Source organism: Phoxinus phoxinus (assembly GCF_949152265.1).
Source record: "Phoxinus phoxinus genome assembly, chromosome: 20".
NCBI classification, from domain to species: Eukaryota; Metazoa; Chordata; class Actinopteri; order Cypriniformes; family Leuciscidae; genus Phoxinus; species Phoxinus phoxinus.
In genome coordinates, this window is record NC_136895.1 from 30,923,929 (window position 1) to 30,936,297 (window position 12,369).

Below are 12,369 nucleotides of genomic sequence, written 5' to 3' on the forward strand. Positions count from 1 at the left end.
TAACTTTGCAATAAAAAGTGTTTTATAGTAAATAATGTCAAAGTCAGTTAGAATAATCAAATGTATCATGCCAATTACATAATCAACTCAAAGATAATCGATAGAAAACTCTGGAATAAAGAGAAGAGCAAACCCAACATTAGGAAATACATGAGGCAGAGAGTCCCGGCGGCTCTCAACATTCACGGCTGATCTGAGATACAGAAAGCCCCGATCCCTCCGCTGCCGTCCATTAAATGGCTTTCACATGCGGTTAACAATGGGAATTTACATTCAGAGTTGACACCTTTTGGGGGTAGGAGACCTTTTGCCTAGAGACCACCTTCCTTTGTGTGCCAGTTATCTCTAAACTCTTAAAAACCTGATTACCTTTTGTTTTACTTATTTGGAAATGAGACATTTGTACCAGTCACTCTGAGAGATTTTAAATGATACTAAATATGTATAAAACTTGACGATAATCCTTCACATTAAACTATATATTCTTGGGTGATTTCAGGAGATAGAGAGAGGACGAGGGAGTGAAATGTAGATTAGGACGACTCCGAGGTGCGACTTTCGGCCTTTAGTGCACGGGGGTCCTTTGTCTACTCGAGGATTGGTTCCTCTACTGTTTTTTCCAGTCTTACAATAGTAACTCACAAATTATATTCATTTTTAATTCTAAGAATATCATTGTGGAAGAAATGTAATATGTTTTATATGTTTGCATAACCTTTAAAGCATATAATCTTAGAAAACATGACTGGACAATGAGAAATATGTGACTAAAGTATGACTGAGATTTAACCGGCGGGCCCACGGCCATTATATATGTAAAACAGTAATATCCTATAAACCTAAAACCAATCTTGACAAACTATATATCATTTGAAAGCTTACAATCTCTAGTTTTAATTTTTGGTGACTGATTTTTAAAATACATTACAGAGGAGCCGTAATTTATCAATTTGCAACAAGAATATTTTCATACTCCTAAGGCGTGTTCAGACCTTTATTTTGAAATAGTGATGAACATGAAAAATCATGCAAGAAATAGCATATATTATATATATATATAGAGCGGAGGACGATGATATTGGTAACCTAGTAACCAACAGTAAATAAAACACCATCAGCGGAAACAACCGATTAGTCACATGGGTTTCATTTTTGCTACGTCAGAATTTATTCAGCAAATGTGTTTCCATCTCCCATTATTCCCATTAACTCTTTTTTGCACACGTCAAACACCACCTCAAGAGAGCGTAAAAACCTTTTTGAAATTTTTTTTATTTTATTTTTTTTGGCAATTCCATCACTCGTTTCTGATGTGATACTTCAAAATCCGCATTAAAAACATGGAAACATAGCTACTAAGTGGAAGAATAACTAGTTGTTTTAAAAACACCAATAAAGGACAGCTTAAAGATAAATCTGTCTCTTTTAAAAGTGTTACAGAAAGAACAGTTTGTACATGGAAAAAAACTTTTACTTTCCTATATAAAAATTTTAAACAAACTACTAGTGATACTTGTTATGCAGTATAAGAAATGTAACAATTAATTTTACTAAACATTAATTTATATCATGCAGCAAAATTATATACAAGAATAAAACACGATGTTCTTTTGGGAGGAACTCCATCTTTGATCTGAATCTCTCAGTTGAGTAAATAAAGATGAACTTTACTCACTGTGACAAATTCAGATTATGTTTCTTTGCCTTGTTAATCGTTGTCGCTGGTTAGGACAGATTTTGTTGCTTGACCCGTTAATGTTTCATGTTTGGTGAGGATGAAGCTTCACATTTGAAAGTTCTGGATCTGAAGATGAACTACTTACTGTGATTGTTTTTTGTGTGACTGTGTAGAGAAGATGATTGAGTGAAACTCTTCCCACATGCAGTGCAGTGATACGGTTTCTCTCCAGTGTGGATCCTCTCGTGTCTTTTCAGATGTCCTGACTCACTGAATCTCTTATCGCAGTGTGAACACTTGTAGGGTTTCTCTCCAGTGTGGATCCTCTCGTGTTGTTTCAGGCTTTGTAAATCCCTGAATATATTGTCGCAGTGTAAACACATGTAAGGTTTCTCTCCAGTGTGGATCATCTCGTGTCTTTTCTGATGTTCTGACCGATTGAATGTCTTGTCGCAGTGTGAACACTTGTAAGGTTTCTCTCCAGTGTGGATCCTCTCATGTTTTTTCAGGGATGCTGCCTGACCGAATCTCTGGTCACAGTGTGAACACTTGTAAGGTTTCTCTCCAGTGTGGATCCTCTCGTGTGTTTTCAGGGTTCCTGACCGACTGAATCTCTGGTCGCAGTGTGAACACTTGTAAGGTTTCTCTCCGGTGTGGATCCTCTGGTGCCGTTTCAAATGTCCAATGGTAATAAAAGTCTTCCCACACTCAGAGCACTCATGAGCTTTTTCACCAGTACACATTTTCTGATGATCTTTTAATTCTGTCTTCAGTTTAATACTCTTTCCACACAAAGAACATGAATGTGGTTTCTCCTGTGAGTGAACTCTCAGATGCCACTTCAGGCCTGAAGCCCACAAAAATGTTTTACCACATTGATCACATTTGTTTGGTTTCTCTCCAGTGTGGATGTTCATGTGTGTCTTAAGGTTCCCTTTATTTGCAAAACTCTTCCCACACTGATCACATGAGAACGGTTTCTCTCCAGTGTGGATCCTCTCGTGAATCTTGAGATTCAGTTTGTGTGTGAAACTCTTCCCACACTGACGGCAGGTGAAACATTTCTCGTCTCTTCTTTTCAGTAAAGAAACACTTTCAGTCTGTGAGTGAGTTTTGACATGATGATGTTTCTCCTCCTCTTCACTCTCCTCATTCTCCAGCATCAGGCCTGAAATGAAAAGTAAAAAACAAATATATAAATAATCATCAAAATTCAGAGAGAAAAGGTGGAAGAGCATATTGTTTTAGCATCGATATCGCGAGATGTGCAATGTCAAGTATAGGGATCGTAGTTGATTAGTGATCCACACCAGCTTCAGAACACGTGTGATTTGCGGATTGCCTGTGCAAAGTTTTTTATTTTTTTTATTAAGGGGCAGTGTATATTAATAAACATTTCTGTCAATATGCCAGAGTTAGCCAGAAGGCTATTTTTCATCTGCAGTCCCTAGACAGATATATAGGGCCCTATTTTAACGATCTGAAACGCAAGTGTCAAAGCGCAAAACGCAAGTAACTTTGTGGGCGGATCCCGGGCGTTGTTGCTATTTTCCCGGCGGGATAAACGACTCTTGCACCCGACGCAAATCTAAAATGTGTTGGTCTGAAGTCGCTTCATTACTCATAGCTGTGGTTTGGGCGTAACGTGAAATAAACCAATCAGAGCGTCCTCTCACATTCCCTTTAAGAGCCGGCGCGCTTGTTCCATGGCGGATTGCTATTATAACGGCGGGTTTGCCGGCGCACGCCAGGAGCGGTTCACAGCCGAGGAGACCGACGCTCTCGTCAGGGCCGTAAAACACAGAGAAGTGACATTGGGCTTAATTAATTTACTGGCCCAAATTAGCTTCGGTTAAACAGGCGTATCATTTGGGTAAATGTGTAGCCTAATCTAGATTATTATTATTTTTAATCTAGATAGATCTTTTTCCACATCTTCACGGACACAACAATGATTTCCCTCGTGTGTTAATATTTTTCCTTGCAATAATGTATGATTTGCAAAAATGAAAACTGCTGCGTCTGTTTATATTAGAGAATCAAAGTGGATGCACGTTAACACGCTACATTATGGCCAAGCACGCGCCCTTAAAATACCATATCACTAACGCGCAACGCGCCACTGTCTTTAGACAGTTTTTTTCCTGGTCAGTGGCGCAATTGCTTTCTAAAACTGGAAAATAGCACCAGGGGAGTTTTGCGCCGGAACACGTCTCTTTGCGCTGAACCCCCCCGAGCGCAAGTTCATTCCCTAATTTACCGACGTGCGTCTGTGGAGGGAAGAGTCCGCTGTGCGCGGGTGCAAAATAGGAATGATACATGCGTCGGTGTACAAAGTCAAATGCGCTGGGTGCAAGATAGGGCCCATAAAGTCACCCTAAAAAGAGAATAACATGACATATTTACATAACAATATAAAGATTACAATACATTTTGTAAAAAATGCTATTATGTTAAAATGTAAAATTGAAACATAGCAAACCAACAATCAAATAAACATCAGACAAAAACATGACACACACAAGGCAAGAAGCCAGCAGTGGGCAGCGAGAGCAGGTCTACAGGTAAGTTAATGTTGACAGCTCTGATAATCAATGAGCCATTTCTTTAACTGGATCTTAAATGTACTATATGTGTTTCTGATGGTTATGGGGATGAGGCTCCACTCAGTAGCAGCTCGCACAGAAAAAGCAGTCTGACCAATACACTTTTCCTAAAGGGAATGATGAAGACAGAGTTCAATTCATCTAGAGTGATGAATTGAGACTCTATAAAGTTCAACCATCATAGAGTGAAAGTTTCTCATTTCAAGCACAAGAAGACTGGAACTCAAGCATTGTTTTCTGTGCGAGTGAGACAACACGTGAATACCAAATTCAGTTCTTTATCTTCATTTTGAGATTGAACGTGCAAGTCAACTCATCTTCATTTATATAGCGCTTTTAACAGTGTAGATACACGAAACCGAAATTATCCCGACAACGCTTTAACACACAAAATTGAGTCAAAATGCCTGTTGCGGCGAGTCTCCTTGTAAAGACAGCCTGTTATGTGTTGTAAACAATTGTGAAAGAAAACTAATGTGTATCAGGGCTCCAGACTAACTTTCCACTGGAAAGTTTCCAACTTTCTCAGTTGGTCGCACCAACACATGATTTGGTCGCACCTGTTTTTTTTTGCTACAACATAGATTAGTCACTGCATGCTGATGAATAGTTGTCTCAATCTTTTAAATTTAATATGACTTATAGTCCATTAGGAATTCAGGAAATTTAGGAATAATGCACAGTTACTTCCTGGTTTTCAATAAGCCAGCTCGAGCACTGTACATCCACACAAAACCATCAATTATGGTTGACTTTTTAATGTTGTATTTATATTTTACTGCTGTTATCACACTTAACTAATTTGCCAATAAAGCAGTTTTATTGATTGTGTTGTGGCAAAAATTCATCAAACAAACATTACTGCGTAAGGGAGACTCAGAGTCAAATTATAAATAATAAAGTATTTATTCTTGCAAGAATAGGAGCAGTCTAATACACAGTTGTTACCCTGTGCAGAAGAGTGACACACCCCCAGACAGACTGAACCAGCTTTTATCTATAAGTTTCAAGGCCTTCTCCGCAGAGCCTTCCTACCAGTAGTTTTCCATAGACTAAGCCCTCCTTCACCAAATGGCCTTCTGATATCTAGGTCAAAGGTCCTTGTTCGTCTGTTCTCTGGAGTGTCTCTCCCTTCTGCCTTCCCAGGTACATAAAAAGAATCTTCTCTCACTACAAGTGAGAGTCACACATGTGACATTCTTTGAATCATCTATATTTTACTAAAGATCAGTGAATATCATAAAACTCCCACCACAATTGCAATAAAGACTTGAAGCAAATGTGAACGTTGGAATAAGAAACGGAAACGCGATGCTCTGTAAATGGACACACGCTAAAAATGTTCAGCACTTCAAATGTTATTTTTAATGTGATAACCAAAAACTATAAATATATACCAATAAATATTATAAAATCACTAGGTTTAAAAATAATCTGTCAAAGTGAAGTATCAGGTAATCACAAAAGTCTCATGAAAAACAATAACGGTCAGTCCGTGCAGCGCTGCCGGCACAAGCTCACTGATCTCGGCACACTTGTGAAAACTCTAGTTTTGTTCTATAAATTGAACTATACTCACTAAATCTTTCATCTTTTTCGTTTTCAAACGAAAGTTTGAATGATGATCGAATTTAGCTGAGGAACGCGTCTTTTTTTTATGTCGTCTAACATTTGAATAACTAAATGAATGCTCGGTCTGACTATTTAAGTGACTATCTGATTATAAACTAAGTATTAAAATATTTATGCTGTTAAATCTACCTCAGGATATTGAAGATACCGACACACCAGCAAGTGACATTTCACCGGAGGTTTTCCAGCTGGCTAATATGGACGTTTGATGCGTTTCATCATCAGTGTGCAATCAATGCGCGTGTACGTTTGCTCTCTAGCGCGGTTAATAAACAAGTCTTGTGGAAGAACACAGTAGCCGGAACTACTTCTCTCTGTTAAAGTCTATGGCGAGTCACGCAGGCACTGTGCTCCTCCGCAGCGCAGCCGACCCGGTCTAAAATAGTCAGAATATAAACACTTATTATAGGCGTACCGAAGTGATTCAGGATAAGACAAAACACGGTTTGGAAAATGGATTCATGATGTACTCGTTCATTATATAAATTCTGTTCATTTTGAACACAAAAAGTTACGGACTGCAGCAGTTACGGATACAACGGCGTTCTGTTGCGCACGGTAACGTAATTAATATGATTAGCCTTTTGCTTGACTATGTTATCAAACAGCTAATGATGTGTTGCTAATGTTACACAAACCATGTTCCTGTTCGCATCTCAGTCAGACAGCTGCCTTCTAGCAATCATCAGAAACACTTTGAATAACTCAGAACGTCAGTGGAGAAAGGCATATAATTCATCATAACATTGTAATACATCATTCACTCGCTATATTGCTAAATCTACCTGATTTTTCATATCAACAGAAAGTTTACCGGGATAACCTGGCATCTCTCGAGACCTGCACTAATGCTGCCTTCAAGAGCTTTCGGAAATGTCCTACTTCCCACTTCTGAAGTCGTGATGCTCATCGCATTAAAATTTTTACTTTAGAGGGTCAAAAATTAATGTCCAAATTTTTAACTAGGAATCTAGTTACGATAATTCCGTTAGCATGTGAACACAGCATTACTAGCGATTTCTCTCAACATGGGGACAGGAGAGCTGTCAGTCAACACATGGGAAAACAAAGTAACTTGCGTTATAAAACTTGCAATATTTTGATCTTGCGATAAATTTGAAAGTAATGTGTTACTTTACTAGTTACTTGAAAAAATCTGATTACGTAACTCGCATTACTTTTAACGCATTACCCCCAACACTGTTCATAACGCAATATTTAGCTTTTCTGCGATATTGCGTTATGAACAGTTTTGGGGGTAATGCGTTAAAAGTAATGTAACTAGTAAAGTCAGTATTTTCCAATATCATGCAGCTCTACCGTCTGCCTGGTAGGGGTGAGACACATATCAATATGGTGATATATCATTGTTCTTCTCCCTGCGATACTATAATCGATACGCTGGAGCTCAATATCGATATTTTAATGAATAAAATAAGGCACTCTAAATAGATTCCCCTGCTCCCAGCGTCGCTACTTCATGGCTCCTTGAGGTGGCGCTCAACACATGAATGAGGGAAACGTGCGCATGAGTTAACTAGCCTAAGAAAATAGCTTTTTAATTTCTCATAATTAATAATGAGAAATAGTGTTTCTTAAAATGCCACCACAGCTGGAAAAAAATCCTAGAGGAAACACTTACCCTACTACAAACACTAAATCTGATGAACTGCTTTATAACCTTAATGTTCTTCAGCCTCACTAATGAAGAATGAGGAATAAACACCAACCTCTTTGTTCTTCAGTGTGTTTCATTCTGCAGTGTTCTGGATCTCTCCTGTTCTCACTGTCCTTCAATAAACTCTGTCTTTGCAGATTTCAGCTCTTCCTGATGGTTTGATGCTCGTCTTCACTTGTAGCTGATGGGAATATTCCAGCATTTATTGGTGAGTTGCAGTGGGAGGAGCTTCACTGAAGGAGGAGGGGCTTCACTGAAGGAGGAGGAGCTTCACTGAAGGAGGAGGAGCTTCACTGAAGGAGGAGGAGCAGATCTGACAAAATCAAGAAGAAATCACTTACTGAGTTTATATTTTTATACTAATTCACACATTTTAAATGTATGTTCACCTATCCATCTATTAATGAAAGATTTAACTTTTATCTTACATCTAATTAATATATAAACAAAGAAATATAGAAAAAAAAACAATTAAAAGATACCAAATATAAACAATGCAAGAATAAAAAATGAAATTACAAACATATAGAAATATATATTTACAAATTGCCAAGAAACAAATAACCCAACTGTTTAACAACTTGTTTTTGTTTTGTGTTTAACTTTTATATGAAACACGGTTAATCACAGATTAATGAAATAAATGCTGTAACAAAACTTACCTATATCTAGTAGATGTCACAAGCTGATGACCACAGTATCTGATCGTGTCCTTTGCTCAAGTCTGTTGACAATAAAATGAGCTTAATGTGGCAGTTTACAGATCTGAAGACATCAGCATAATGAATGAGGGGAAAACAGGATCTATTGACATGAAATAAAGAGGCTTTTCAGCTGCTCTGATAATAGATGAGCCATAGACTATCAACACTCATTCAACAAGCCATTCAGGATCAGCAGATCAACACACTTTATTATAAGGCTATTTGCTGCTATAAACAGATAGTTTGAGTCAGAATATCTGCTGAAAGCCTATAAAAGTGCTCTAATATTACTATTATTTCTCAAATGATACAAAAAAAAGAAGCAATACAAAAGACAGACACTAACACCATCTTTATCAACTTCATAGCTTCCTACCGTTTTGTATATGAAGAGAAGTACATAAAAACTTCTTATTTAAGTGTTTTAGTCAGCAGACACAATTAGCGCCGAACTCGATGAAAACCATCAGGAAATGTGCCCGTAAAATGATATTTAAAATGTGTAAAGAGTATTTTACAATTACGTGAAGTGGAGTGAACGGTTTACCTCAGAAGTCTCGACACTGAAGTAGCGCGCGCGCTTGTGATGACGTCATCGCCGCCAAATTCTCTTTTCTTAGTTTTTTTATAAATATATATAAACATATTATTATATTGGTTAGACAACGTTTAAACTCAAATGTAATTTATTATCTTATAGTGAGTTCTTGGATAAATGTGGGTTTCCAGTTACAGTGAAAGATATGCTGTTGTATTTGATGCCATAAACCTCAACAATACCTTTTGTAAGAACTTGTGGAAGGGATTTTTCTGAGGGAATATAATGTTAAAGACAGCAGGTTTCAAGGAGACATGATACTCTGAAACACAGTTGTACTAATGAACATATTAGGAATATAAGCTGGAATCATAAAAGCTCAATTGTGGTCCAGTGCATTTAGAAATATAAACTGGATAAGTTTGACAGTGTATTTGTGAAGCATAGCCCACTGTTTAAATAAAAGGGCTTTACATTACATACAAATTGTACATTGTATCCAGCTAAAAAGTGTGTTAGAGAGGTTTAGATGTTGATTATGATTTTTGTTCAATAGAAAAATAATCTATTATCCATCTTTTTTGTAATTGTATACACAAAGATTTTGGGGTGTATGTGAAAATTTTTATTAGAAGGAAAACAAATATTATGATTAAATTGAATAATTTTGATATGTGTATGTATTATTTAAATGAAAGTAATAATAATAATAATAATTGTACTTTTATTAACTTTTTATTACGTTGGGAAATTTTCATTTAGACAAGAAGAAATTATCAGGATCCAAGCCAAATTGTATTCATTTTCTTCAGGAGACTAAGGATTATTGCACCAGTTTGGAGAGCACAGTCAATAGAGGTATATTTTTACAGACTGCCGAAAGCTACAGTGGATCCAGGCAGAGAAATGTGTATTTGCAGTTATTATTTTGTGTCAATATGCTGAATGTTGAAGTCTGCAGCTGCCAGAGTTAAAAAGCTTAAGGCCAGTTTCAAAGATACATGACAGTATATCTATATATGTGTGTTTTCTAAACACACCATAAGTGGAAGAATAATTAGTTGATTAGAAAACAACAATGAAAGTTAAAAATAAATCAGCGTCTTCTTCAGCTTCTTAAAGACGAACAAGAACAGTTTGTACCAGTAAAAACCTTCTACTTTCCCTCATAAAAGTGTAAACAAACTACATGTGATACATGTGCATTATATTGGACATAAAATGAAACTCGTAACAGACCATAATGATATAGTATCATGAAGCAAAATAATATACAAGAATAAAACATTTAGGCTGCTTTCAGACTGTCAGTCCAAATCAGATTTTTTGGCATTTCCGATTGAAATTTGATCAATTAAGCGAGTGTAAAAAAAAAAAGAAAAAAAATCACATGAAATTAGATTTTTACAAATCCGTTTCGAGCTACTTTGAAATCCTATTCAAATAACATTTTTTGGAAATCTGTCTGTCTGACTGCTTTGGTCAGATTTGGCATGGCTTGTGTGACTTTATCACACTGTGTAAAATGTAAACGTCTGTGTTATTGTGTCATGTTTGACGAGGATTAAGTTTCACACTTGAAAGTGCTGAAGATTAACTATTTACAGTGATTGTTTTGTGTATGCCTGCGTAGAGAAGATGATTGAGTGAAGCTCTTCCCACATGCAGTGCAGTGATACGGTTACTCTCCAGTGTGAATCCTCTCGTGTTTTTTCAGGGTTCCTGACTGATTGAATCTCTGGTCGCAGTGTGAACACTTGTAAGGTTTCTCTCCAGTGTGAATCCTCTCGTGCTGTATCAATTCTCCAGCTGTAATAAAAGTCTTCTCACACTCAAAGCACAAGTGATTTCTTACACCAGTATGTGTTTTCTGATGTGCTTTTAAATTGTGCAGCAGTGAAAAACTCTTTCCACACGAAGAACATGAATGTGGTTTCTCCTGTGAATGAACTAACATGTGTCTCTTCAGGCCTGAAGTCCTCAAAAATGTTTTGCCACATTGATCACATTCATACAGTTTCTCTCCAGTGTGGATGATCATGTGTTGCTGAAGGTGAACCTGTAGCATAAAACTCTTCCCACACTGATCACATGTGAACGGTTTCTCTCCAGTGTGGATCCTCATGTGAATCGTGAGATTCATTTTTTATGTGAAACTCTTCCCACACTGACTGCAGGTGAAACATTGCTTGTCTCTTCTTTTCAATAAAGAAATGCTTTTAGTCTTTGAGTGAGTTTTTTCTTCAGTTTTGACATGATGATGTTTCTCCTGTTCTTCATTCTCCAGAATCAGGCCTAAAATGAAAATTTAAAAAGTTAAATTTTAAATAAATAATATAAATCAGAGAGAAATGTAAAGTGAAAGTAGAGAACAGCTACACAAATACTTCTGACAACCGGATCGTTGTTAGAACATTGTCATAGTGCAAATGCTTACATTTTTAGTACATCATTGTCGTAAACGTAAAGATATTTTATTGTTCGACAGTATTATTGTATCAAGTTAGGTGAGGATGCGGCTTCACACTTGAAAGTGCTGGATCTGAAGATGAACTACTTACTGTGATTGTATTTTGTAAATGTTTTATATAATTAATCGTAAATCAAATTTGTCTGAGAAATTACGTCCAAAAGATAATTTAAAGTCATTATTGTGTTAAATTAGAAAATCATAAAATACACATTACAAAAAGAAGCTTTAGAAACTTTTTGTTGTTGTTGTTGATTCAACAGAATTTATTACACAAACTTTAAGGCTTCAACGGCCACACGGGTGAGTAAATTACGACTGAATTAAAATTATTTGGTGAACAACCGTATTGTTCCGAATATAAGACGACCCAGATTATAAGTTCTAGATTATATACTAGTTCATCCCGATCTCACAAAGCTCTGTTATTATCAATAAAGCTGAATGCACAATGAATCTTTCATAATATCTACACCGTTTGTTATAATCAGAGGATTTGTCAGCATGCATAATTCAGCACTGAACAAAATGTACTCGGTTACTAACTCCCTGAGAGTAGGGAACGAGTATTGCGTAGCTAATACGCAGTGTGGAAACTCCCTTCCTCGAGAATATTGAAGCTCATATTTTAAAACGCAGTGACTCTGCACAGCAATACCAACCGAGCTACTAGCTCGCCCATTGGCTGTGCTGAGGCACCTGCGCATCCTATGGCAAGGTAGCTCAGACACGTGAACCAATCAGGTAGCAGAATGGGCGTCGCTTATAGCTATAAACCCCGCTCCAAATCGCCACAGCACGTTAAATCGACTGAAGCGAAAACACCTGACAGATTGTAATAGTGCGGCAGGCTACGCAATACTCGTTCCCTACTCTCAGGAAACCGAGGTTGCGTTAGTAACCGAGTAAGTTCCCTTTTGAGAACGGTCACTTCGTATTGCGTAGCTAATACGCACTCGGGACGCAATGTAAAACGCTGCACTATTCGCAACTGACTCTGTCTCGACTGGAGCCTAGGGTGACAACCCGAGGCCCACAGTGAAACACAAGCCAAATAAAACAA

General features: G+C 37.2%; 1 protein-coding gene across 2 annotated transcripts in view; it reads right to left on the minus strand.

Annotated features, from left to right (window-relative positions):
* Positions 1-1,287: 1,287 nt before the first annotated feature.
* Positions 1,288-12,369, minus strand: part of LOC306988166 (uncharacterized protein) — an 88,296-nt gene continuing 77,214 nt past the window's right edge. Inside the window, exons 1-4 of one of the 2 annotated variants that reach the window (XM_079592957.1) lie at positions 8,846-8,907; positions 8,257-8,318; positions 7,647-7,907; positions 1,288-2,846 (exon numbers count right to left, since the gene is read on the minus strand). In XM_079592957.1, the coding sequence (XP_079449083.1) occupies positions 1,816-2,846; positions 7,647-7,671 (1,056 nt within the window). In that variant the 5' untranslated portion in view covers positions 7,672-7,907; positions 8,257-8,318; positions 8,846-8,907 and the 3' untranslated portion in view covers positions 1,288-1,815. Of the gene's footprint in view, positions 2,847-7,646; positions 7,908-8,256; positions 8,319-8,845; positions 8,908-12,369 lie in introns of those variants that run through there. The other variant, XM_079592956.1, reaches the window with a different exon arrangement.